Source organism: Paralichthys olivaceus, chromosome 3 (assembly GCF_024713975.1).
Source record: "Paralichthys olivaceus isolate ysfri-2021 chromosome 3, ASM2471397v2, whole genome shotgun sequence".
Lineage (NCBI taxonomy): Eukaryota > Metazoa > Chordata > Actinopteri > Pleuronectiformes > Paralichthyidae > Paralichthys > Paralichthys olivaceus.
The window spans coordinates 20,751,755-20,779,492 of NC_091095.1; the positions used below are offsets into that span (position 1 = coordinate 20,751,755).

The 27,738-nt window shown below is 43.8% G+C and overlaps 1 protein-coding gene across 9 annotated transcripts in view; it reads right to left on the reverse strand.

The window, feature by feature from the left end:
- nhsa (Nance-Horan syndrome a (congenital cataracts and dental anomalies)) overlaps positions 1 to 27,738 on the reverse strand; it is a 60,750-nt gene that overhangs the window by 3,388 nt on the left and 29,624 nt on the right. The window contains exons 2-8 of one of the 9 annotated variants that reach the window (XM_069522454.1): positions 9,727 to 9,879; positions 8,474 to 8,607; positions 8,139 to 8,177; positions 5,868 to 6,060; positions 4,121 to 4,252; positions 824 to 3,658; positions 38 to 161 (exon numbers count right to left, since the gene is read on the reverse strand). In XM_069522454.1, the coding sequence (XP_069378555.1) occupies positions 38 to 161; positions 824 to 3,658; positions 4,121 to 4,252; positions 5,868 to 6,060; positions 8,139 to 8,177; positions 8,474 to 8,607; positions 9,727 to 9,879 (3,610 nt within the window). Of the gene's footprint in view, positions 1 to 37; positions 162 to 823; positions 3,659 to 4,120; positions 4,253 to 4,537; positions 5,836 to 5,867; positions 6,061 to 6,904; positions 7,791 to 7,822; positions 7,886 to 8,138; positions 8,178 to 8,473; positions 8,608 to 9,726; positions 9,880 to 14,744; positions 14,890 to 23,460; positions 23,480 to 27,738 lie in introns of those variants that run through there. The other 8 variants (XM_069522455.1, XM_020081305.2, XM_069522458.1 and 5 more) reach the window with 8 other exon arrangements.

Sequence of the window (27,738 nt, forward strand, 5' to 3'; positions counted from 1 at the left end):
ACCCAAACACAAAGGAGGTGCTGCAGAAAACCTTCACCTGTGTATCATCGCAAACAGATCCTCAGTGGTGCGAGTTTTGGTGGGTGACAGAAACACAATGTCGTCTTCTGGCCGCGACTCATCACTCAGTGTGGACGCTACAGTGTCACTGGGTGTGGAGTCTGTAACGCAAATCAGTCAGCACTTCAATACACTGCATATACAGTATATTCAGCAACTTCTCAGCATGTCAGCAAAGCAGAAACTTATATGCATTTCTTGTTATGGATTGTTTTTTCTTCAAAAACACGTTTATTTAATATTTTAACACATCATCAAATTTTTTTGAGAAACTCTTTTTCATCATATCAACATTGTATTTTATTGTATTATTTTACACAGTTCTATCTACTTTACTTGTGTTGTTTTGTTTTACTTGAAATTTGCTTCAAATGGTGCTCTCTGATTTTGAATAGTTTTCTTCTAATGTCTCCCCATACAGCACATTGAATAAAACTCCCTTTCCTTCTATCAAATGTGTAAATCTGATCAATTTATTGTTTTCCAAAAAATAATTTTAGTGGCTTTGAGATGTGCAACTATCCAGGGAATGCAAAAAGGTAAAGAACGGGGCAACAGCAGTTTAAAAAATATTTTTCCTCTCCTGTCAATCATATGTCTTCTCAGATTTGTCTCATTCATCAACAGTTCAATTTAAACAGCTAAAAACTTTTCACTCATAACAAAATAAATATGACTGGTTCCCCTGTTCAATGCTCTGTTGTACTTGACGATAAATGTCACAACCCATAACAAATAAACGTGCATGAGCCCAATAAAATACCTTTACTGAAGTAATCCTCTGTCTCTGGTGTGGTCCCGTCCTGGGAGACACTTTCTGCTGAAGCACCTGACGAGTCACATTCCTCCTCTTTGTAATCTTCATTTCTGATTGGACTCTCTTGCATCGACTCTGATTGACCATCAGTAGCAGGCACTTCTTCAAGACTGTCGGATGTGTTGGGTGAACTTTGCAGAACAGAGGGATTTGAACACAGCTCTTCTTCAGAGGGCTCACTTCTCGGCTGTTGTACGGGCTCTGACTGCGAGCTGCAGTCCACAGAGCAGAGAGGTGTTTCTACTGACTGTCTGCACATCTCTGCTTCCTGGCTCGAGGCTGTCTCACGGACATCTGCTGACGGCTCTGACTGCAGTCTGCACACTGTCACACTCTCTAGAGGAGACTCTGCGTCCTGCTCGGTCCTCAGCTCACCCTGCCATGCTGCATCTCCACATGCAAGCTCCTCATTAGAGCCAAACATTGATTTAGACAACTCCTGCGAGGATGTGTAATGATGATGTGAGCTGTATATCAGTGGACTCTTGAGCTCTAATGATTTACTATTGGAAAGTGTGCTTTTCAAGTTCACTGTCGGACATTTCAGTTTGAAAGTGGTTCTGTCCTCATGACTTTCCTCTGTGTCTTTATTGATGGATCGGAGCTGCACCGAGTGCAGCACGGTGGGTGTGATGGACAGGGGGCGGGTGTTGAACACCTCTGAGTTACAGGGAGCAGCTTTGGCTGACACTGCAGCCTTCTGTTTGTTTTGGTGAAGAATTTGAATCTGGGTCCTGTAAGCCGAGGCCTTGTTGACACCTTGAAGGGCACTTAGGTCGAGGTGGGAGGGAGGGATTATGGGCAGCTCCAGGTCTCTCTTCGAGGTGGCTCCGTCCACGCAGGACAGAGACTGCAGGGACAAAGATGAAAGAGACGACTTCCTTTCAGGGACTTTGGGCTTCCTCTTACCACTGGATGGTGACAGTGGCCCAGGAAAGAAGGCGGAGGGGAATGAGGAGGTGGGGGTCTCTGACTGACTAGAGTAGCCGCTGGATGGGCTGGCCAGGCCCGCCAACTTCTCTGGAGAGGACAGCTTAAACTCGCCCTCGACTGATGGCAGTGAGGGAGTGGTGGCTCTGGAGCCAGACTGGGATGTCTGCGACTCTGAGCTCTCCTGCGACTTGATGCACTCTATAACAGTTGTACCTGTAGCTGTGCTGGAGTTTGACAAAGATCGGTAAGGATCGCTGGATTTTAAATCATTCAGCAGCCACAGATCTGCATAGTCCGACTGAACGACCCCCTCATCCTTGAACGAATGTGTATCGGTTGAGCTAAAAACACCAAGGTCGGGTAGCTCGACTGAGCCCTCCACCCCCCAGACCACAAAGGGCTCTCTGGACAGTGAAGAGTTTTCTATAAGACCCGGAGAGCCAGACAAAGCTAGCTGCAGTCTCCTCTCCTTGGAAGACAGTGGACGTTGCTGCCCACATGTAATCTTTGGTTCCTTCTTGTCACTGATGTTCCCGTCACTGCATATTTTCCTTAAGGATGAACTCCTCTTCGGTGGAGACGGCTTCACCTTTGGCTTTCTTAAAGAGAGGCAGCGTCTCGCCAGTGACATGTGACCACTCAAGTCAGACAGGCCACAGTCGGAGCCAGAGGCTGCATAGTTATAAGTAAAGCTTCTGCTACCTTTCAGACCACAGTCAAAGTGCATGGAGGTGTAGTACCCTTCAGTGTCTACAGAGTAGTGTGACACAGTGTCTGCCTTCTCTGACGGCGGTTTGTCAGAGAAGCTGCTCTCGCAGGTGGCCATGCTCGTGAAGCTCGGGCATCCCAGGCTGCTCTCAGTTTCTCTGTTTGGCTCTGGGCTGAAGTCCTGCGGGCGCGGAGGCTCGGGGTGGGAGTAGCTCCACTCCTGCTCGATGGGAGTGCTGACCCCTGCTTCCTCTAATATGTCCATCGCTGTGGAGGAGAAAGAGCCCGTCCGCTGGGTCCGGACGCCCTGGTAGTGGTCCAGCAAGAAGCCGGTCGGGTCGTCGTTATTGTGAGTGGCAGCGTTTAGGGAGAGCTCAGAGTCACAGTGTGAGGAGCCAGTCAGAGGTGGAGAGGCTGCAGGTGGGATGGTCTCTGAGGTTTGTGAGGGGCAGGTGGAGCTGCTCCCGCTCCAGTTTCCGCTGGAAGACTGATGGTCCTCCTTGTGGTCCATCTGGCCTGCCAGCACCCCTGCAACAGAGACGGAGTGGACAGGGCTGCTGAAGGTGTCTGAACTAGAGGAGATCTCACAGCTGCCCATGTCGGCCTTCCTGGGCAGCTGGGATCTGGTCCTCTCCATCCAGCTGCGCTCCGGACTCTCAGAGAGCTGCTTGTACTTGATGCCCAACTGGTGTTCAGAAATGGCCTGGTCATCTGTGCTCTCCTCCTCATCCTTCAGAAGCAACTTCCCGGGTACAGGGAGGAAATTCTCTGGGTCAAAGTGGGAAAGCTCCTCCTCATCATAGCTGTCATTTTGCCCATTATCCATCATCCTGCTGGTATCTCGAGGCAGACTCCTGGAGCGCAGGTGTGGGCCAACAGAGGCAGTGAACATGGCGTCAGCTCTGTCCGGCAAGGAGGAGATGTTGCCTGCAGAGTAAGAGAGGGAGAGGGAGACTCCCTGGACTCTCTGGGCCCTGATCCTTCTGCGTGATGGGGCTCCTGAGATCAGAAAGTCTTCAGTCTGGCAACCTGAGTCTCTGGTGCTGAAATGGCTGGCCAGCTCCTCATTAGAGGGAGTGATGTCTGGACTGACATGAACGATCACTGTCCGCTCTCTAGAACTTGGAGAGTCATCCGAGTCTGGGAGACAAAGAGGATGATAAACATTAGAAAATGCAACAAAACTCTGAACACAACTACAGATTAAGGGCTGAGATTATGTCATTTTATTGATTGAAACATCTTATGACTTTCAAGTGTCTAATAAAAGCATGAAATGCCCCAAAATACCTTTAAACAGACTAAAAATATTCCTCTAGTCACTGGTTGATGTCTTTCATATTCATGTTGACATCATATAGCTGCTCTTTTAGATTTCCTTCAAAAGTACACTAAGTACTTAGATAATAACACAATGGCACTGAAATACTTTAAATTACTTATAGCACCATTTGCCAATGTATTAACGCTACAACATGGGATTTAGACCCTCAACATTGAACCGTACATTATGTCTGACATTACAGTAAATTACACAAACACAACCTGTATAACAAAATCTTCCCATGTGTTTGTGAAGCAGAGTCAGATAAAGTAACTTACCTAAATCTTGCTGCACCTGTCTGGGAATGCCAGCGACAGTCCTCCGTCTCCGCAGCTTCCTCCTTCTCTGAAGCAAAGACTGGGAGTGAACGAGCGAGCAGCGCACACTAGCATCTCTGTCAAAGCCAACCCCTGCAACAGAGACACGACATCAGAGGAATCTTTGTTTAGTGGCAACTGCAGCGATTCCTTCTTTAACTCTCACACTGTCTCCAAAAAAAAGAACTGAATCAAACACCCCAACAGTCACAGTGAGGAGTGGAGGTCAGCGACCTGATGGAGCTCTAAGTAAGACAGTGAGACAAACTTGTTGCCTGGAGTGAGAAAGAGGAATCTTCACTTCTTTGTGCAAAGCCTAAACATTCGGATTAGTAAATGTAAACTAAAGAAATAAAAATAAATGTATTTGACCCTCACCGAAAACCAAGGAGAAAATCCTATTTCTGTGTCTGCGCTGCGTTTCCTCCTCGTCTTCCAGCCTCTCCCTCACCATACGTAATGACTGTCATGTGATGGCAGGTCAGGCTTTTCAGCACCATAGCAATTGCAGGACTTTGCTTACAATGTGCATTTTTTTACCCTAAACTGTCTCTGGCTCAGTGCGTTTCCGTGTATAACTCTTCTCTGAGTCAATGCGAGCGCGAAGAAGTAACATTTTCAACTTATTGGACACAGCTCATTAGCATTCATGTCGCAGCTACTTGCTCTTTGCACAGGCACAAAGGGTCAAAGCACGAGAAAGACAGCGAACAGGGCTCGAGGCATGACTTGCACATTGACATTGATTCTCTGCAGCAAAATCAATGACAACGATGAGGACATTTTATAAATGAAAAGCAGAATTTACAGATTCCTTGAGAATCTGTTTATTTGTATTTAATATGTGTTTTGTAATGCAGGGAAATAAACATTGCATAGTAATTGCTGCAATAGATGAGAAGCGATAGCACGGTGCCGTACATAATAATTTGAATTAGAGATGGATGATGAACATGACCAGCTTTTTGCATGAAGACTGTTAATAGAGGCTCGGCTGTGTCGAGTGTTCACACACACACCTACCGGCACCTCAAATGCTAAATAATCAACATGCTATATATTGTTTGTTGACTCTGTACAATAAATAAGATGCAATGTGTCAGTGGGTTTAGCAGTGTGATCATTATAAGCTGAGTTCTTTTTTCTGCCGATAGTTAGACAATGACAGATTGATGCTTCCCTCGTGTCTTTGTGCCAACAAACTAGAGCCCGGTGATGAATAGCTAAACTTAGCATAGCATTAAGATAGGAAGCAGGTGGAAACAGCTAACATGTCGAAGGTCACAAAATCCTCTGGCCAGCCCCTCCAAAGATCTCTAATTAATTTCTTCACACAAACAATAATGTAAAAATGACATGTCTTGGTTTAATGTCAGATACTAACTGTGAATTATAAATTAAACAGAAAATGTTTAATAGATCGAACAATAAAATACATTAATAATTGAGTTTTTTGGCTTTGGACAATAAACATGGTGAGCTGTTTGCACTCTTAATGCCTAACTCACTGCTGGCTGTAGCTTTGAATTTACCAGACACACATGGGACTGCTATGTATTTTCTCATCTAAGCTATTTTTCCCCTAAAATGTAAAACTATTCCTTTAAGAGAAGCTACAGAAGAGTTAAAAAAGATGGCATTTCTGTAGAGGAGCTGTCAAAGAGATGACTCTATGTCAGACACAAAACATAAAGTGCTTTAAATTTACCAGTCACATTAATGGGGATGACACATGAGGTGATGACTTGGGAATTGCATTTCATTCGTTCCTCTGGGGTGGGCAGCGGCAGGGCTTCAGACCAGTTAGTCTGCTTGTCCAGGGTGGAGGGGATGTTAGGGATGGGAAACTTAGACCGGTGACCTAGAGCCACCCCGTCAGTGTCGGGGTCAGAGGGCGCAGCCTGCAACAGATGGATATTTGCATGGTTAGGGTGTGAAGGTTAGGTGGCATTACATGAGAAATGGAACAGCGGAGTTAAAAACCAAATAAAGATCAAACTCAGCTGCAGAGAGGGAAATGTGTAGAGTGCTGTGATTAAAGTCAGGGATTTGACGGGTGCTGTTAAAAGTGCTTGTCTGGAAAGAGCTGGAGGCTCGGTGTAAGGATTAGTTTGACATTAATCTGCAGCAAAGACTGCTTACTGTCTGAGCAGAGGTTAATCAATGAACATGCCCTTCCATCAGCTGAGTTTCATGTAGAAGTGCAGCAGTAGTGAGAATAAAAAAAGCATGCTTTAGAGAGAGACAACAAAAAGAACAAGAATCAGATTTCATGCAAATTAAAGAAGAGAGACATTCAGAAATTGAAACAGATTAAAATCAGAAACTGCTGTTACACTGGTATCCAAGCCTACAAACACATTAGACTCATAACAGGTTTGGTACAAACTGTACAACACATGTTTAACACTAATTCTGCTTTGTGTGAGAGAGATGTCTTACTCAACAACAAACGACAGAAATGTGACAAACAGTCATTTCCAGTCACGACAAGCTGCTTTGGAAACTCTTAGCTCATGCTTCATCAATTTTTGGCACCTATGTGTGTTTCCCGGAAATATTTGAGAGGAAATACTTCACAGCAGCATTCCTCTGAGCGTCAGCATCAATCACTGCCCAGTCCTCCCCTCTGGTGACTCCATAGCCTTTTTTCCATGGGCCTCCTCAGGCCTCCAGCTTAAATACAGGAGATCCCCTGTAACTTCTACCTTCATGCTAAATGAATTAAGTCTATTAAAGTCTTACCTTAAGATTCCTACAGAGAGGCACATGTGAAACTGGGAATGATTCTCAGGCTCAACTGGTTCCCATCTCCACAACCCGACAACCTCCCACCCCCATTTAAAGCCAGCTCTTGAGCCTTTGTGCTCTCTGTTCCCAGCAGACCAATGAGACCCCGACAAAAACCCCGGCCACAAAAGAAACCAGTTTCCTTGGAAACTTCTCCCAACTAATAGAAAAAAAGGGAAATCAAAGGGCAGACCATTTACAGCTGATTTGTTTCGAGGACAGAAAGGCGGTTTTAAGAGTGTTTTAGAGGGGGAAGGATGAGAGAGACGATGGAGTGAAAGAAAGAAAGAAAGAGACGATGTCGGACAGGCAGGAAGAGTGGACACATACAGCATGAGAAGGAGATAAAAAAGGAGGGGCAGCGTCTGGTGTTTGGCGCTGTCAATGGCGTCATTTCTTTCTCACAGCGCGCATCAAACATGATATATTTGGTGAGCACGGGGAAAAGAAACAGGAGGCTGTCAGCTCTTTTCAGGGATGTGTGCATTTGCAGAAACCGCAGCACAGAGGAATCATGGGTAATCACAGGCACAAGCCTCGAGAAGTCAACCCTATCATTAGAGAAACCCAGGCCGCCCGGTCTGTGACTGTGGCCCTCACACACATTCCACACATACTGCAAACCGTCACACGAACCCCGACAACAACTGTCTGAGCATGTAAATGTATGACGTGTAACCATGAACAAAACTTTAAATTCAGTTTCACAGCAAGCTTGTTCCCCCATTTTAAAAACTGGGTAGATACTCAGTGGGCATGCATTTAAGAAGAGATTTGTTATGTAAATGAGACAGAGTCAAACAAGAACAGGTAAAGGAGTTGTGAAATACAGCGTTAGAAGGAGCCGGGAGGGAGGGAGGGAGGGACCAATACCTTTCTGCTCCAGGGAGAGAAGTGACAACATTCAGTGGGGGAGGAGGAGCGGGTGGATTCAAACTGAATTACAGGGCAAAAGGAAAAAAAAGGACAACAAAGACACGACAGAAATTAACATGGAGGTTTATGACATGAACATATACTTTGACAAAAAACAACAACAAAATCTGTGAGGAGGAGCACATGGACTGTGACATTATTTTGATGATAGCAACTGATGTTGCATGTTTGATGAGAAGTAAATATAAATCCAGAGCTGTGATGTGAATCTTTAACAACCTTGCTCTGCACACACAAACATTTTCCTCTTTACCTGTGGTTGTGCTAACTGTGTAGCTGTATCTCCTGGCTGCTTGTGGGGGAAGAAGTGTAAATTCAATACAACACAATGTGCATAAATAGTAAGTATGCCATTCATCCTCATCAAATAAAATCTCAGTTAAAAAAGAAAAGGAGCAGAGAATTTAAAAAAACACTGAGGGTACTCTCTCTATTTAACAAGTTAATACAGTTAAATGCTTGTTCAGAAAAATAAAAACAGAATTAGAGGAGAAACAATGTAAAGTGTTGAAATATAATTACATTAAATAGCTCCCTGACTTCCTTAAAGTCATTAAAACGCACTAAATGTCTTGCGCATCGTCTCACCGTGGTTAAATCCGTGCCCCTTTTCTCTTGTTTCTTGATGATGCGAGGGGAAGGGTACATGGGCATCGGGGGCACAGCCGAGATGGAGATGGTGACTCTCCGCTCCCTGCTGCCCGATCGTCTGCCCTGGTGATCTGCGATAAAAGGATCATGTGAAACAACATGACGTGTGTAACTTTTACAATGTTCTCTGGTTGGAACTGGTTCCAAGATCTGAGTGACCTGTATTTATATAACATTTTTCTAGACTCGATGAGTCATAGTGCTTCACAGTACAGTTTTTTGTTCCGTCTGGTGCCCCTATAACTCTGTTGACAATAACATTGACCAAACACTGGGGCTGTGGTTTTAATACAGACTTGGATAATACAAGACAAACTTATATATTTATCATTTACGTTCAGATTAGGAAATGTGGACATGTGAACCCAGGCCAGAAATTAAAGCGGTGCAAACTGAAGCCTGGCCAATAGGAATATTTAGATGCTGATACCAATATTAGACAGTTCAATAATTTGTAATACCATTATAGACTGATTGATGTATATTTAAAAAAGAAAATTGGCAAAGACTCCTACAATGTTATATGAATTTGAGGCTTGATATTTTACATTTTAATCATAAACGGTCGAGTTTTATCTGCTACCTGATAAATCAGTAAAGCTCTAATGGTCACAATACAATTCGAAGCATCAGGCGAATAGGGCAGACATGAATACTGCAATTGTCAAGCTTTTATTGTTTCAGACAAAGTAGGTAAAGAAGTAAGTGAGTAGTTAACAGTGTTTTAATATATTATTATAATGAGTGCTTCTGTTAATTTGTCAATGTTTGGGATTTGACAAACTCAATATTAACAAAAACCACACAAACTACTACCAAACTTATTATTGACTCAGGTATTTATATAATTATATCTAACCCTGCAAAAGCACATTTGATATATGTGTCATCTAAGGACAGACTTCTGCCACTCAATTTCCATCTACGGTGCAAGTACAAGCTATGTCCACTAGAGGACAGAACAACACAAAAATGATACTCTATGTATGACAAGTGTGGGGTGTGTTTATAGTGGGAAGCACATGTTTTTTTTTTTTTAGATGATGGAAGACACAGTAAGAGAAAATGTCATTGACTTGGATTAAGAATTAAAAAGGGAGCAGTGCCCTTGATTGTGAATGATAGAGGGTAAACTTCAGAGTTCTTCTGTGTCGAGGTCAGAGCGGCTGAGTGGTGCTGGGGGGTCTCACCTCGATGCAGGGCCCACAGGCTGAGGGTGGCTTGCCTGTGGAGCTCTTCTACACATACTGGCCGCGTGGAGTGGTGGAAAATGTTCCTCTGCTGGTGCCACGGAGCTTGGTAATGTGTCGTCAGCTTACTCTCCACATCCAGGTTGGACACCGCTGCCAGAGAGAGACAGAGCAGGTCAGAAAATAAATAACAGCAAAAACACACAGTGATCTGACTTCAAGGTCACTGCCAATATCATGGAATTACTCTGTTTTTGTTCTGGGGTGGGGGGGAACAGTGGCAAATTCAGCTCACGTTAGCACCTCACTATAAAGTGTCGTTCTTGATCATGAGTAATGGCACATGTCACTGGATCTACAGCAAATAATGTTCACGCTCTGATTTACAATGTAAAAGCAACATGCCTTCGACACATGGGGCAGCCTGCTGAGCTCCACGGGCACTGGTAAGAAAATCTTCCACTCTGGCATTTTTGTGGTCGTACACCGGTTAACATCATTAAGGTGAACTCTGCAGACTCAGAAAAAATGGAACTAATGGGCTTTCCATGATGGCGACAGTGTGGTGCCGTAAGAGCGGCTGAACATTCAAAACTGTTCTGGGTCGAAAGACGCACATAAAGATTGACCTCATATTAAGATCTGAGCCCTGAGAAACAGAAAAAGCAAGCCCAACAGATCCAGTGTTAGCCTGTTTACTAATGCAATCCTATAACCTGCAGCCAAACAAAAGGTATCAATGCAACATGATACGGTGAATCTCCTCCTCTAGACATTGACCAGTGCCTCTACTAATGTCACTGCTCCCCCTCACACCTCCTCAGGTTACGCACAGGGAGAGACGCTCAGCTCTCGGGTTACACATGATTCACACAGTGGCTGGAAGAGGAGGAAAGGTTTGAGTTTAAAAGGAGGTGTTTAGTGTTTATGGTGTAGCTTGTTTATTGGGGCGTTGATGGCTTGAAATAAAATGGTAATAGATTTATACAGTAATGAATGACAGAGTAATAGATAATCTCTGGGCATTCCCTGGAGGGGCAGTACGTGAGAGTGCAAATGTCAGAATGAGAGGCTCCAGACTCCTGCCAGCCCCCTTGTAAAAACTCCAGTGAAAGTCCGCTGAGAATGTGACACACACACCGATGTCACACCAGCAGGAGATTCTGCAGAGGATTCACCGTGAGCGAGTGGGGGGGGGGGTTGATAATGGTTCTAACACATGCCAGACGCAAATAAACAAAAAGAAAACAAATATCTCAGGATGAAAAGGCTAAGATGGCGAGAGAGCTTTTGGCGATAATGTCTGATTCCACTGTCGATGGGCTGTAAACAAAAACACGTGATATCTGTTGCGGCAATAGTACGTTACGTCCTGTGTCTGCATGTTGCACCAGCCCTCACATGTGAAAGGCAAAGCAGAAAAAGTCCAGAGCCAATTGTGTGGACACTTTCCGGAGCTCACAATCTCACACTTCTTTCGTCTCTCACAAACTTTTACTCTTGTATCCATGAACTTAAAGTCCAAGGGATCAATCAAAGACAGAATATTTGATGTAATACAGCAACATCAGTCCAAGTGTCAGACACTCAGATAATTAACTACATAAAAGACTCAGACTTGGAGAGCGTTTCACACGCGTGTAGGAGAGTCTGAGGAATTTTATAAGAAACTGTTGAGCCCACATTTTAGTCAACAAACACATCTGCCAGTCTTCTCCTACCTGGCTGACTTTTGTAGGATTGTGAATGACCTGGCAGCTTTTCTGACGATCACTCGATCTGAACTGCACCCCAGATGTATGCTGTGAGGCACAATTGGCTGAAAGCGCTGCAAAGTTTGCTTTGTAGTCCGGCCAGGAGCTACCCTCATTCTCTTTCACTCAGAAAAGACGCAGTTCATCTGTTGATCGCAGCTACCAAAAGGTCAGCAAGAAAAGCTCAGTCTGCTGCACGTGCCGCACAGTGATTTCTTTAGCAGCACAACTTCTGTGCATTCTCTGACTAGTCCTTTTCCAAGGAACATTTATGCAATCCCTGTGAGGTCATTTGTTCAATTTGACATTTCCCATAAAACACCCCAGATTGATCTAAAGGCTCTCTGCTGTGACCCCGCTGACCTGAAAACAAGCTCTGTCCAGTGTCTTCTCCTCAGCTGCAGAGTTTAGGAGTGAACTTATCAAGGAGCAGATTAACATTTGGGGAGTAGCCCTGCTTTTTTTGTCAGTCATCTTCAGAGGTGCTGGTACATCATGCATTTTTCAGCTTCAGGCAGAGGCAGCCTTGCTTTAGGGAGCCAGCTTCATCATTAATGCATATGAGAGTGGTATCAGTCTTCTTATGCACCTTTCATAATAAGCACGGTTTAACTTTTTATCTCCACCAAGGACGTTATGTTTTTGTCTGTGTTTGTTTGTAAAAAGATTATGCAAAAACTACTCACCCGATTTCAATGACATTTTGTGGGGGGGTGGGGCATCATCATTTTTCACGCTCTTCAACATTGCGTTTTTCAACATTTTCAGTGATATCTCTCTCTGAGTTTGTGCAATTTGGTGCAGATCCATATAAAAAATGTGTGGTTTCATAAGGGGACTGCTGGGCCCTGTTTCCCTAGTTTCTCTTTGTCTCCCTAAATCAACTTGTATTTTACCATGCAAAAACAATGATTAAAAAAAATAATAATCAGGAGCTCAGTTGGGTTGAGGTGTGGTGACTGTGGATGTCATAGTGCATCATTCACACCAGTAAGCCCGCGTATGCAGCATCTACATCTGTTCGGTTCATTTATTGGGGTGTTTCCTTTAATTCAGCATTAATCAATGTGTGTATCACATGTAGTAATTCAATATTTCATATCTGAGAGAGTACAACAAATTATGATGCATATCTGCTGTGTACTGTGGTGAAAACTTAGTGAGTGAGTGCTGATATGATCCCCGGGACAGTGTTTGTCAGCCTCGCTCCTCCCTGCCTCCCTGCTGAGATATGAACTGCTGGCCCTGCTGTGACACCCTCAAGGTCTCCAGCAAACTAAAAACCCATCTGACAACAACAACTGGGACACAGACTGTGCTCTGCTCTCTGTGCCCGGCTCCACTCCTCCTTTTCTTTTGCCTGTTTTTAGCTTCCCTCTGGCCAAAAAACACATCAGTACTTCCTTTCACCTTGCTCAGTGAAATCTTACTTTTTAGCGTAAGTCTGTGCTTGTGCAAGAAAAGCATTCATGCACAAAGGCCCTTTAAAGATGTTTTCATGGACACAGAAGTCCATATGGGGAAACCCTTTAATGGAAGAGCAGTGGTCAGCTGTTCGCCCCAAATGAGGCCAAAGAAAACACATCAGCCTTCAGTCATCTCATTGAACTCTCGGCACCTTTCTCTTTCTTTCACGGTTGGGCCGAGTGATCTGCAATGTGGCTGCGCTGAGACAAATGAACCACATGGCTTCAGGTGAGAAGAAAAACAAGAGATTTTGAAAAAACAATCTGGTCGTCTGGTACTTTTCTTTTGGAGAAAGTGTCTATTCACCTTCTTCCTCACTTATTTTACTATGAATCATCCTGAGAACTCTACTGGTGAGGAATCTATTATCTGCATCCCCTGACAGCCTATCAATCTCTTCTCCTCCTCCTCCTCCTCCTCCTCTTCATCTGGAGCATGATCATCCCCCAATAACCTCACCACTCTCAGCCCTGCCAGCAGCCCTGCAGGCCAGGAGGAGGAGGTGGATGAAAGCTTGCTTCTTCAGACTGTCTCTGCCTTGTAATTTACTCGATATTGGCCCAGACAGGAGCCAAGCCAAACCCCCTGACACCCACACTCACACTCTCACACACCTACAATTTGCTTGTGGTCTGGGAAAGCTTCGCCACAGACGTCAGTCATTAGGTCACACTAAGATATGAACGTTTCATTCTGGACTTCATGCAACAGGGAGACAGGTAAGATTAAACCGTGCAGAATCAACTGTGTGTGGGAACGATTATTGTCAGGTACACAAATCAAAGCTTTGGCTCTGAGTGTTTTTACTGAGTAAAAAAGTTTCCTGTTAAAGTGTAGCAACAGCTTTGTCCCATTGCAGGCAGGCCTTCCCCACAGTTGGATTTGTTTCACACTCTACAACACAGGTTAAACCAACCGAGCAAAACATTCAAACAAATACCTTCGAAACCAGCGGAGGAGAAGCTGGACACTTTCTCATCATCTTACATCTTGTAACAACGCTCAAACAAAGTGCGGGCATGTTTGTCCAACCGCTGAAGTGTAGTGGTAGTGCATGAAGAGCAGAGAGAGAAGGGAGGCACATGCAGCTCAATTAAAGCCTCTGTAAATTATACAGTACCTCGGGATGTGGATATGAGACAGCATCTTAGAGCCATGACAGAATGGCGTGGTTTGAACTCTGAGGGATCAGCAAGACATTAAATCAGTCAGCGTCTCTCCCTTCAGCCGCCTAAACTGCCCCTACGTCTTTACGTTGAAGTCCCTCAGCTGCACTGTCACACTGACCTACAGCTCCACTGGAACATCTGCTCACACTCCTCCCCCATGTCCCCTTCCCCACCCAGAGCTGGGTACAGATGGTGCAGCCAGGCCCTGACTTGGGCTAAACTAATCTGTTTATGGTCTGCTACAGGAGAGTCTGAGTGTTAATCCAAACCGCTGAAACAACACTGACCGCTTAACCTACAATGGAGGAGGATCATGGAGGGTATAGAGGAATGCCAAAGGATGCGCACGGCATGGGACGTTTGTTTTCTTTAGTCAAATATTTATCAATTCAAGTACCAATGTGTCACTGTGATTAGGTCTCTGCACATTAAATAAGTCAAGGTAGTAAAGAAAACCGCATCATTTAAAGTTGACGCTCCAAACATCTAAAGCATAATTAATAAGAATCAAATGCATTTCTGTAAACACTGCAGAGCGACAACAAATGACAAAATAAATGCCACTCACACAAATCAATCTATAAACATGAAAACACATATTAATCAAATTTCAGAGAGAATTGTCTACCTCGGTTCTGTTACAGCTCCAGAGTGAAATCTGTCAGTGAGGAAAGTCTGGCCCTGAAAACAACGCTGCTGTTCCCCCGCTGGAGAAAGTGCCTCTGAGGTCTGATTAGTGAAACACAATGAGTCGAGTCCCAATGTCAGTAGGCACAGAATAATACCCGTCTCCTCCGTAATCCGCTCTGAGTCCACAGCCTCCCAGCTGATCACTGCTGCTGTTGACCCACTGCAGCAGGTGGGGCTCGAGATCATTCATGTTCAGTGAGGAGATGAGACTGAAGCCTGGCGCCATGTTGAGGCGTCCTACTGACGCAAAGACAACTGGAAAGAATCTGACGAACATGTTTTACCAGAGAAACTGCTGTGATTTGTTTTCATGTATTTCTAGAAGAGAGAAAGATAACACAGTCCCTGAGCGACACATGTAAGAGTTTTCTCTTCACCAGCTTCACCAGGACATCAAGGACACTGAAGGGTGCGATTCAGGCTTGAGCTGGTCGACAGTTTAAAGGACCAGAGAGAACAGAAAAGTTCCTGGAAGTCCTGCGGATGTGGAAGTTAATTTTCATTGCAGGTTAAAGGGGCAGTCCACTGATTTTACATATAATGCTTATTTTATTCAACAAGGGGAGTCTGACCCTGTATAACGGTTGTATAATGTCCTCTGTGACCTCAGCAAAGAAAAAAAAAAGTTTTGTCTGATGAAGAATGTTATCAAGATGCATTATGGGAAATTTAGGAGACAGGGTTTTTAGGGTTTGATCAATGCAAGAGGTTAAAATCCAAAAGACCTTCACCTCTGCAGATTTGTTTTTCCCATTTAATTTACAGAGATGTAGTTTGACATTGGCCTTGGTCCGTCATGAAAACCCAATTTTCACACTGTTCGAGACATACCCGCTCGTTTACCTCATCTGCTCTCTGCTCTCTGCTTCACTGTCTGTGTGTCAGTGTGTGAGTGAGTCGAGGCAGGGCCGGCCCCAGCAAAAATCATTTTCTCTCCAAACCGCAAGGGAATTTCTAGTTTTTCTCCTGGAGATCAGAAAAATTCAGAATATGCCTTAATGCACAAATACACTTCACATGCAAAGGCCAATCATAACTAAAGCCTCTTTTCCATTGGTCAAAAAACCCACCAACACCCGCCAACATCTGGCTTTTGTCTGCAATGGGAATGGATAGAAACTGCATTCACTTCTGGGTCAAATGAATATGCAGTAAACACAGGTTTCACACGGGTCCGGCAGAACACCAGGGTGAACTCGCTAATATGGCGGCAGCGTCCATGCGTTTGTGATGTCGAACATGACACACTGGGGAGAAAAGCAGAAAGGAAAACTCAACTGGCAATCGTCTTTTTGAGCAGGTTTACCCACGTCTAAAAAACCTGTGTGTACTCGCTAATTTTGTGCAAATGAGGTAATAGACAGATGCAAGGAACCAGAACACTTCTCCTCTCTTCCTCCGAACTGTGTGTTTATGCCACCACACCTATTTAAATGGGCTCTCGCTTACCTCACCTGGAGCTTTGATGTGGGATCGCAGGTGGGGCCTGTGACCTCTGCTTGGAATGTGATGCTGGGAACCAGGAGGCCTACAGGGGGGCTAAATGAGCAATTGTTGCAGGCTGATGCTGCTCTCGGCTGCCTGCAGGTACCACGGCAAGCGGCGGCTACACTGTAATCAAACCTCCGGTTCACTTCCTGAGGAGCTTTACTATCACTCAGCACCAGTCACTTACATATCTGACTGAGAAATGAGAAACTGACTCTTGATAATATTTATAGTCTATTAAACTGGGACAGTTTCATTCTGTTTAATTCATCATAGTGATTTTCTTAACATGCCTATGACATCACCACTGGCGTTAAAGTAATGCAGGTGTGTGACATTGTTCTTGTTTAATTGCAGTGCTCTAAAGCCTGCTTGTATTTCCTGACTTGAGGTCAGAGCGTCAGCACACGCTGGCAGTGCCGCAAGCCCACACACGAAATCTCGTCTGGTGGTGAAATTAAATCATAGCTGTGTGCTCGAGGAGACGTTGCTCTACGCTCAGATGTTGGATCAGCGTCTGCACCGACAAACTGTCTGCCTGCTCGTGTGCCAGGACGTACAGTGAGGGTGGAAATAAAGAAGGAGCGGGGAAATCCCATCAGATATCACAGAGTTTCAGTTGGGAGAGATGCATCACCTCACAGCAAACACAACACTGCTGATGGCAAATGGTGAGACAGGAGGGCCGTGTGTTCCCCTATAGACAGTACCTGAACCTTAACGTGGTGATGCACCAACATACTGGACGACATACAAACAGTTTGAATAAACAAAAAATTGAACCCATATAGAAGCCGTGACACACTCCCCGACAAAGCAATACGATTTCAAATGTGTGGTCATTTCCTAAACACGCACAAATCACACTGAGAAAGAATGATTTTGGATCATATCTAAAACCAAGGGGCTGCACACTGGGACATTTCCTGACACTGACATCCTCCTGAAGATCACCCAGCGTTCAGAGCTGCAGACGAGAAGCGGTGCAGGACTGATGCCTGTTTTCTCAGCTGCTTCATATTACCACTACAAAGTCCAACAGCGGACTGCGGTGACTTGAAATACTTTCCACTTTGAAAAACCTCCAGAGTGGTACATGTCGCGGGGAAGGCCTGATGCCAGAGAGAAGATCTCTTCCTCTGAGGGGAGAGAAGATTTTTCAGGGGGGAGATGAGGTGGATGTGTTACGATGGCTGACATCCTCAGAAACATTTCCTTTGTAAAGATTTTACAGCATGGGGAATGTTCATGAGAGTATGTAGCGTGTTTTATGGCACAGTAATGAGCAGGCAATTTTGTAAAGAGCACCATAACACACTGCTGTTCACACTGAAATGAGCCGTGCATCTGAGCCCATAAGGAAGAAAAAGTGTTTTTTATATTTCAGTAAAAAAATACCAAATTACTGGCACATGAAATGCTCATATATTTTAAGTGACACATGAATATTATTATATAAACATTAAACCATTGATGATGTGCAATGTGAAAGAAGTTACTCTCAAGCTGATTTCAGACATGCATTGAACTCTGCAGTTCCTCCTCCTATTTTCTTCAGAGATGCATGTGTGAACGCTTTCTCTCTATCTCTCTCTTGCTCGCTCTCCCTCACACACACACACAAACACACACACACACACACACACACACACACACACACACACACACACACACACACACACACACACACACTTTTATTCCCTGTCATGGTGCAACTAATCGTCAGGACCCTTGGTATGGCACGTTCATTATGAAGGGTCACCAAAGGAAGTGGTTGTTTTTTCTTTAAAGGGGACATGTCCTCCTGATTCAAGTCTGCATTGAATTAAACCCATGGCTACATGAACATCTGCCCTGTTTGCTTTCTTTCTCTTTCCTTTCTTTCTTTTCTGTTCTGATTCAGAACACTTTATGTTTGGTTTCACTTTGAACACCACTTCTCCAGTAGTCACTCACTGACTTCGATTATGTTTACAGAAGAAATGTGCGGCAGGACTAAACCATTTGTTTGTAGGGGTGAGACAGGTGACCTCAGGAACCCTAAACAGTTTTTTGATACAAATTTCAGTCAATCAATCGATTTATTCAGCCAGTAGCAGCCATTTTCATGAAATGCCCTGGGAAGTTAGTTCTACTTTCCCCCCACTACGACGCCACTGCATGCAAGGCACCTCTTTTTCAGATATTTGGATGCGTCTAGTTTTGCATCTGCTGCATGTTAGAACAGGACATTTTACAAGGAGGGCTAGCCGGTAAGATTCAAGAAAATGTGTGGAGCAAATGACTCGGACATCTGTGTACTCACATACAGCCCCTCTGGACATGTTCAGGGAAAACATCAGTGCATGTCTCAAAGCAGCTCTGAATGTGTAAATGGAATCATTACTTAAATGCTATACAGACTACACAAGGTGAATCTACATCATTGTCTACTGCTCATCTCACTCAGGTGACCAAGACGTCATATATGGCTAATTTAACAGTTGAGTGAAAGAAAATATATGCATTTTTACTATGTGCAGTGACAGTATTTAAGTACTGAAGAAAAGCTAACCACAGTTATGAAATCCGACCCTGCAGTGTAAATCACTTTTACTCTAATGATACATTTCTTCATAGAGCTGATAGAAGTGTGATTAAAAGCAGATGAAATAAATAAAAAGCAGTCAGAATCAGTTTCCACACATTCAGGGGCAGTCGGGTTCTTGCTCTTTTGCAATGCAATTAATCATGAGGCAGCCTGAACATCTCAAAGAGGAAAAGTGGGAGTTTCCTCAGTCATTCACAGTTTACTGTAATTACATCTTGATTTACAATTAGAGCGTAAACCATGAAATCATCTGGAATTCAATGTAAACACATCTGCACTTATCTCAAATCACAGAAAGTCTCTTCTGAACGATCTCTCTACGTGTCTGTTCTGCAAACATTTTGTTTCCCCGTCCACTCCATTCAACCCGACCTGTTGTTAACCAGCCTCTGCTCTTTGACTCACACTCACTGAGCAATGAAAAGGAAAGTCGCAGCTTGACAACAGTGAATGAGAGCCACTCCCAGCTAACAGAGACCCTATTTCATTTTTCTGTGTTTTATGTGCACACTCAGCGGGGTCGGCAGGGGTCGTGGCCCCGCATTCAGCCACCTTTTACCTCTTGACCTCTAAACACCTCATTATTAGGTCTGCACACAGACTGGAGCTCACATCAGCTCACTGGATACTCATTCACTCCACTTGACCCTTTTTCTCTCATTGTTAAAGTTAATTCATAAAATCAACTGCTTAAAATAAAAACTTGGACAAGACAGTCGTTGTTCTTTTGTTTTAAAAATAACAGAGTAAATACATTTAAAAAAATAGAATGGCACTCAATAAAGCACATACCTTTACCAAGGCCCAACAGTCCCCTTATAAAACCACATTAAAATTCACTCGATACAGATTTTCATTTGGATCTGCACTAAATTACAAATATCAGTCCTCTAAACTAAAACAACAAAAACTAAAACATACATTTAATTTGTTCCAATCCCTCCAGCAAGTCTCATGGAAATATGTTTACTAGATTTTTCATAAACCTGCCGACAAAACGACACACAAACAGGCCGTGGAGAAAACATTACCTCCTCAACAGAGTGAAAAAAAGAGAGAAGTAACTGCTTATTTTCCTAACCACACTTCAAATTCCTTGGCAGAGCACATATTCTATATCAACACGAGTCACAGCAGTTGGATTTTGTATCCAGCACGGGCCCTTTGCTGTATATCACTCCCACCTCTCTCTCTACTGTCACAATCTAATGAGGCAGAAATGCACAAGAAAGAAGCTTTAAAAAATCATGTGGCCCTTAAATCAGCATGGAGCTCATTTTACAGCTGTGCTTTGCTATAGATATGGGAGGCCGCAGCACACCCTCTCATATCACATCATTTAACGCTGTTTGAGGTCACAGCTGACTCCTATTGCGCTGTAATGGCTCTCCCGCTGAGCTTGGCCTGGGTCTCTGCTTTCGCTAACGCTAGACCTTTGAAGTGCTCGCACACACTCACACAGTAACGCCCAGCCTCTGAAGAGCAGGAAGGGGCGTGTCTGGGCTGGTCCCTCCCGAAAAAGCTCTTTGGGTTTTCCGTACCCTGCAGGTACACCTGGTACTATTAGACTCACAAATGGAAATGTGTGTCCTTTGACCTCCTGCTTTTGTTCAGTCTGTGCTCCCATCTCACAGGCACTTCCAGAGAGGCAGGAACTCTTGGTGGGAGTCTGAGAAAGAGAATGAGTTCCCGGCTTTACTGGAAGTTAGGGTAGCGTTGACCACAAGGTGGAGGCTGAGGAAGAACCTTGAAGTCAGAACAAGGAAACGAGTAATGTGAGCAGCCTCTGCACGGTCAGCTCTGTCAACACGAGCCCGGGGGCTTATGGGAACATGGCTGCATTCAAAAAAGGTGAAACTAAAGTGTTTTTTCTGTGGCCAGGCAGGATGAGCGGTGCAGGGGTGAATTTATCTTTCCACAAGTCCAAAGCCAAGAACAACAAGAAAAGAATAACAATGGTTATTAATCTTTCATCAGGCTGTTCCCCTTCCAAACCTACACACTTCATTGAGCTTTTTGTTCCTGTATATCAATCATACAATAAAGTGTACATCACGCTGCCTCTGGGCTCTTGATGTTATGTAATTTCAAAGCTACACCAGGTGAGACTGCGCTGCAACAATCAGCAAGTTGTTGTGAGTGTCTACACATTTTCCAAACATCAGGAGCATTTCCTACAAACTATAAATCAAACATAAATGTAAGTCATACTTATTGACTATTTGTAATCAGAAAAGGTAAATGTGGATATTTGCTCAGTGGTAGAAAGCAACAAGTTGACATTATTAAATCTATGTCGATCACCAGCTCTGGTGACTCAGACACATCCTGTTATGTTCCCATGGTGGTTTACACTGTGTGTCTTGTTTTCAGCATGACCTATACGTATGTAAATAATGTTGCGGCACCCTTTTAAAATGAGAGTCACAAAGACAGTAAATAAAAGACAGACATGTTTTAGATAAAGAGCTCAATAAAATGCCTGTCTGTACAAATACATTTCCAGATGGACCTGATGGATGCAGTAAGTCAGAGTCGTGGGACCAAAGACAACCACAGCCTACACACTGAAGAAAGGGTCAATCCACCCACTGCATGGTGTTTGCCACTATCGACCCTCTTCACATAAACCAGCTCTGAACAACAGAAGCACGTCCTGTGTTTTGTGCAGCTGCTCATTCATTAGCTTGTTATTCAGTGTGTGACAGACTGAGAGGTCAGAGGGTACGAGTCTGTACGCCACTCCAGTCTCGGGTCACAGAGAGAGCTGCAGAGGTTATGGAAACAGTGAAATGACTGATGCACTTGTGACCATCCATAAATGCATGTGTATATATATACGTGTGTGTGTCTATGCAGGTGTATGTGAATAATGTCACCGTCAGAATAAACCTCACACATTTGTTCAATGTCTTTGTAACCTGGCTCAAAGTACAGTAGAATATGCAGACTGTTATATAAGTGTCTGTGCAGCTTAATCACAGAGGGTTTTCTGCGCACAGTTTCCTGTGTAAACACTGGGCTGTGTGAGCCTCGGACTCTGGTTTCACCAGTTTACTGGCATCACTCTCCACTCGCATGAAACACAATAAGCAGAATAGACAGACTGCGAAGGGGGGGATACACAACGAGGGGAAAAAGGAAACCCAGAGCACAGACATGGGGAAGGTGTGGTTTGGAAAGAGACAACGAGGGCAGAATTTGTGCCGGACGGCTGCAATGGAAACCTCTCTTTAACTGACTGACCGACTGAGGTCAGCTTCACAGGCGAGTGACCTGTGGGAAAGTCAGTTTGAGGGAGCAGCATTAGGCTGAGCTTTGCCATCCCTCAAACATCTCGGCCTGGTGTGACTAGCTTAAAGGAAGAATAAACTGGAGGCCTGGCTGCTCCACCACTAACCAGCAGCTGGCAGGAAGGATGGATGTGCAGGGAGCGAACCCAGCAGTCGTTTGACTGGAAACAATGGAGAGGATCAGGCCATTCCAGTTCCTGTTGGCTTCCAGCACCTCACCCAGATAGACCCCAAACACACAAGCTGTCCATGAGTTGTCAAAGCTCCTTCATCTATGAGGAAAATCCAGTTACAGAGGCCACCAAAGAAAGTGTGTTTAATTACTGTCAGCTTTAACGCAAAGACCCAAGAGGAGTATTCATGTTGCTGCAGGGGACAAAATAAACTGACAGTGAGGGTGATCCTGCCTCTTCTCTGCCAGGACTCAACAGTAGTGTACCTGTTCTGTTGTTAGCCTCTTTGTGTGACCACAGCGCCAAAATACAAATATTTAATCATACACTGTTTAGGATTTTGCTAAAGTGGAGACCTGCTGTGCAACTGCCAGCGTGTGTGTGTGTGAACGGGCCTGTTCACTGAATGAGCCTGTAACAGAGAGGTGTGTGTTTACTCCTCAACACAGCAGCGAAGACAGCATCAATAAGCCAGAGTGTATAAGCTGAGCAAATCACAGCTGGACTGTTAGCGCCACGCTAGCAAACAACAAAAAAGGACGCCATTGTATTATTTGAAACCACGTCTCCATGGAAATGGGAATGCTCGCAGACATTTGCTCAAGTGAGGGTGTGTTCTTTCACAGCTCATCATACCTTAGCTGTGGAAAGAAAACTCAAGGATAACCCTGCAGGGAACCATGAGTCCTGAGCATGTGTCTCTGAGCAGCAGTGACAAATGTGCAAAAATTAAAACAGCTATCTGTCTACTAATTTCACAAACTTATGTCCGTCAATCTGGTGATCTGTCAGAGCTATTTACGGAACCATTCAACTCATCGACTTCACGCTTGGCATGTATATTTTTACAGGAAAGTGTAATGTCAAATTTGGTCTGATTTGGAAATGCAATACATTTAATAATAATACAAATAGAAAAAAAAGGTGACCAGCACTCTGTTGCACTCTTTGAGGAGGACTCACTAACTGACGAGGAATAATTCTGAAGTAGCTCTGGAGCATTAACACAGGACAAGCAAACATCCCTTTCCAAACAGGCAGGGTTAGAACTGGTATCGTTTATATTAAAGTCCATTTACAGATTGACGTAATGAAAAACTTGGTACTTACCTATTGATCATTAGCAGAAACCAGCAGGAAGTCGAGGGGACATGAAAAAGAATGAAAGAAAACACATTGTGAGCTAATTGCAGCAGGATATCTGAAAAACATCTTGATATAATTTCATACTGTGCTTTTTTTATTGCTCAGATGAATCTCTAGAGAATAGAGTTACTGGAATGTAGCTGGCTTGTTTTTCTCTGCATTAGAAACAATTCTGCTTTACTGGCCCCTCAGAGAAAAACGTCTCTTCCAGTGTATGTTGTGAGACTGTCCCGAACAGGAACCAAACATCTTCACCTCACTGTAATCTCTGCACGCGTGTTGTCTGTAGAGTTTCTCTTTGACACCATTTTACAGATGCCAGACTCACTTGTGTGGGCACTGCACACGTGTCTGCAGCCTCACACTGGATGTGGTTCCACCTCATGAGAGGTTTTCTGAGAAAAGAAATGGTCCTGGGCAAAATCTAGGGAAAGAAAGACGGCCTGACTCTTGAATAGCCTGCTGCCCTTGGAGGGCTCTCTCATGTGAGTGCTTCATGAATGGTAGGCCTGAGGACAAGATGCCAATAAACATTGAAATCTTGGCGGTCGCTGGTCATTATGCTTCGAGGGACAGGCTCTGTGTCTAGCTGAAAGGGCACATTTTCTTTGTGGCTATAAAACAGTAGCTAAAGAGCAGCTATGCCTTCTACATTTGGCATTTTGATAAGGTTTTCTGCTTGTTTCATTTGCTTACACTTCATCTGTCTATTCTGAGGACCGGGGTCTCTTTTCCCTCCTACAGTATGTCCTGACGCTAAGCTGATGCATCCACCATTGCTGCAGTTGCAGCGTTTTTGTAATGTTGGTAATGATGGGTCTCTTTTTTATGTCGTGATGTAAAATTAGTGGGTGCAGCCAAAGGCTTGGCATCCATGACACAGTCTGTTGGGTATGTGGTGACAGTTTTTTACACAAGTCAGAGTCCACCAGAATGTAGGCCACTCTGAAGTGAGTATACAACCTGCCTAGTATAAAGTCTGTACAAGGAAGTATGGAGATGGTATTTCTCAATCTTAGGCGGCTGATTAAAGTACAATGACAGGGAAAAGTGTGCGTATTCATTTAGTCTGATTAACCTTTCCATTCTCAAACAGCATGTATGTATTTTTGCAGTGATAATGGTGGCAGATTCACTGCACAGAATTTATAGTGATTTAGAAACAGGTGGTCCAGGAAGTCAGGCAGAGCTCGCTGGCTAGGTGGCCATTACTAACACGACTTGTTTTGACAGTGCCATCTCTGGCTGACTTTTAAATTGTTTTGTGATGATTTGTTATAAAACAAGATATTAGTCTCTCGGGATTAGGACCTACTTTAAAGGTACAGTGTGTAGAATTTAGTGATATCGAGTGTGAAAATTACATGTTACAGATGAACACCCCTCACCTCACCCTCCCCTTCCAAATATGAAAAAGAACCTGTGGTAGCCTTCAGTTGTCATAAAAACTCAAAAGGTGTTTAGTTTGTCCAGTCTGGACTAATGTAAAAAACATGGCGGGCTCCCCTAAATGTAAATATGAAGTATTTAAATATAAAGGGCCTTTTCTGGTGTAAAGAAAACTACAATTCATACAATTTAGTTGAAATGAACTAGTGACAACATCATGAGAATTATTCTACATTAAATTTCTGCCAATAGTTCTCTTTCACCTAAATCGTACACACTGGACCTTTAAGTAATATGGCTTGAGTCTCTGTACGTTGGCCCTGTGATACACTAGTCACCTGTCAAAGGTGTACCCCGATGATTTCCCCCCTTATGTGGTCACTACCATAGATAAACAGCTCCCCACCTGGTGACTGGCTGCAGTACTGCTCATAAATTCTGTCTCTTCCATGTTTGAGGATGGGACATGGGCCAAAATAAAAAGTCAAGGAATTTAACAAGGAATTTAACAAATATTTTTAAAAGATGATTTTCATCATTTTAGGTAGTTCTTATCACACTGATGTTTGTTCAAAGGCTTGTTTTTCAAGTAAGTTTGGAGTTAATTGGTTATTTGCTGCTACAAAATGAGAAATGTAATGATTGACAGCTGAGCCTGGGTCCTGATTCCTGATTACTGGAGCACATGTATCGATGGGAACTCGCTACTGCGGCTACATCCCTCAATCACTATTGCACAGAGTCTGGCTCCAAATGCACACAATGGCAGCGTTTTTATTCGGTATATTTTGGCTTCATGTCTGGATAGTGGGAGGAGGTGGAGACATGTCATCCACCTTTATATACAGTATATGGTTGCTACTATGGTTTCAAATGATAAGCTCGGACATTCTAGTAACTGCAGCTTACATTAGGGCAGTGATGATGCAGGTAAGCAACATACACTTGTGTTATTGGTTTTGAAAAGGTTGTAAATGTTTCATTCAACATGCAGACAAATCCAGATCTTGACTGACCTATTGTGTCTTGTTACAGCTGCTTAACTATATTTGAACAAATGCTGTTCCAGGTCAACAACATGTCTCTCATGAGCTCTCAGCGAGAACTAGACAGAATTTAAACTTTAGCAGAGGACAAACAAGAAAAATACACCAGTGTTTCACCTCAGTCAGTTTTCTAAAGGCCATGAAAAAATAAACATGAAAGACTGATGTAATTGAAAAAAACTAGATATCACTGTAAAAGTCAAGTTGAGTGACGTAAGAAAACAGACGGCTTACCAAAGCAAACAGAGAGAAACAGGCTAACATAATTTAAAAGCCTTTTATATAACATACAAGTTGTTCACCTGACAACGTCTCTGGAGGAAATTAAACACACTGAACATGAATGCATGCATCAATCACCCTGGCCCTGAGGCCAAGTGGCAAATTACTCTGAAGTTGTAATTTACCAAACTGCTAACCGCTTCACACAGATCTGTGATTGTGAGTATAACCACAGTCCACTATGTTTTAATTAATCAAAAAGAGCTCGTACAACTATACATTTATCTCAAAAAGAGTAAACAGCCATGTCTTTATTTATAGATGAGTCTTTTCTGATTGTAAATTGTAGGCTGATGGGTGTTTTCCTTTTCTACACAGTCTTAGGCGTCTTCTCTTCAGTTAACTTGGGTGGTTACATACACGAGACCACCAGCACACAGCAGAGGCGGTAAACAGGAAAGTTATCTTCATCCACTCAAGCTGTTTCCAATGGTGTCCACATTCCACCACATGGCTTTTCTCAACAGCTCGCAGTCAGAGGCAAAACCACAGAACAAGTCAGATTGAGGCTAAACCCGCCCTTACAAATCCCAAGATCAAACTGAAAGCAAATTTCAACTTCAGTTTCAAAAGTGCTACTACACATCTACTACATATCCACTTACAGCTCTGCATAGTCAGCACGATCGCTGAGCTATACAATTACGCTCTCCAGCAAAAACACAGAGATCCAAACTAAAACCAAGCTGTGAAGCCGAGTGTGTGTGTGTAGTAAGATAATAAGTGACCCAGAGCTGTTGTAACAGATTCTGCATGTCCTCTCTCAGGGCTCACAGTGGAAACACCTCAGTAAATTTCCTGAGATTTTACACAGGGTCTCTTAACTTGACCAAAAAACATAACCAAAAGCAAAAAAGAAACCAGGCTTATTTTTCAGTAAGAGTATGAACCAAATCATAACAAGCAAGTTGGGCTCTTTCCCCTAAAGCACCTGTGGGAGCTGCAGCCAAGTAATAAAAACACACAAGCCCTTAAATCTGCCCTGCATCACTCCCAAGGTCCCATTCCCCAAGAGCAAATCAGGGCTGAAAAATACAACATCTGTTTGCTGTATGCCGTCGCCATCGGTGCCCCGGACCCAGAGAGGTTTTTCGTTAAACTATGGAGTTAAACTTTCCTACTCGTCCACTGAAAGAAGAGGAGGATCTAGAGTCCAGCTGAACAAACAGCTGTTGCAGCATATAGTGGTTTGGGAGGGTGTGTCTGTCAGAGGCAGGAGTGTCTGAGTCTGTGTGTGTGTGTGTGTGTGTGTGTGTGTGTGTGTGTGTGTGTGTGTGCATACCAGCACTGCTGACAACACAAAATATGTCCCAAAACATACAGATGCACTCACTTTACACAATGAGTACGAAATACACACTCAGAATGTTATCCCAAATATAATACACTCTATAATACACGTCATTGAACATTCAACATGTTCAGGGGCACTGAGGCGATCTGCTGAGCAGTTTTCAGACATGAACTCGGGAGAATGGCCACACAATTGGGTCTAGCCATTCTCTGGAGTTTGCCTATCACACAT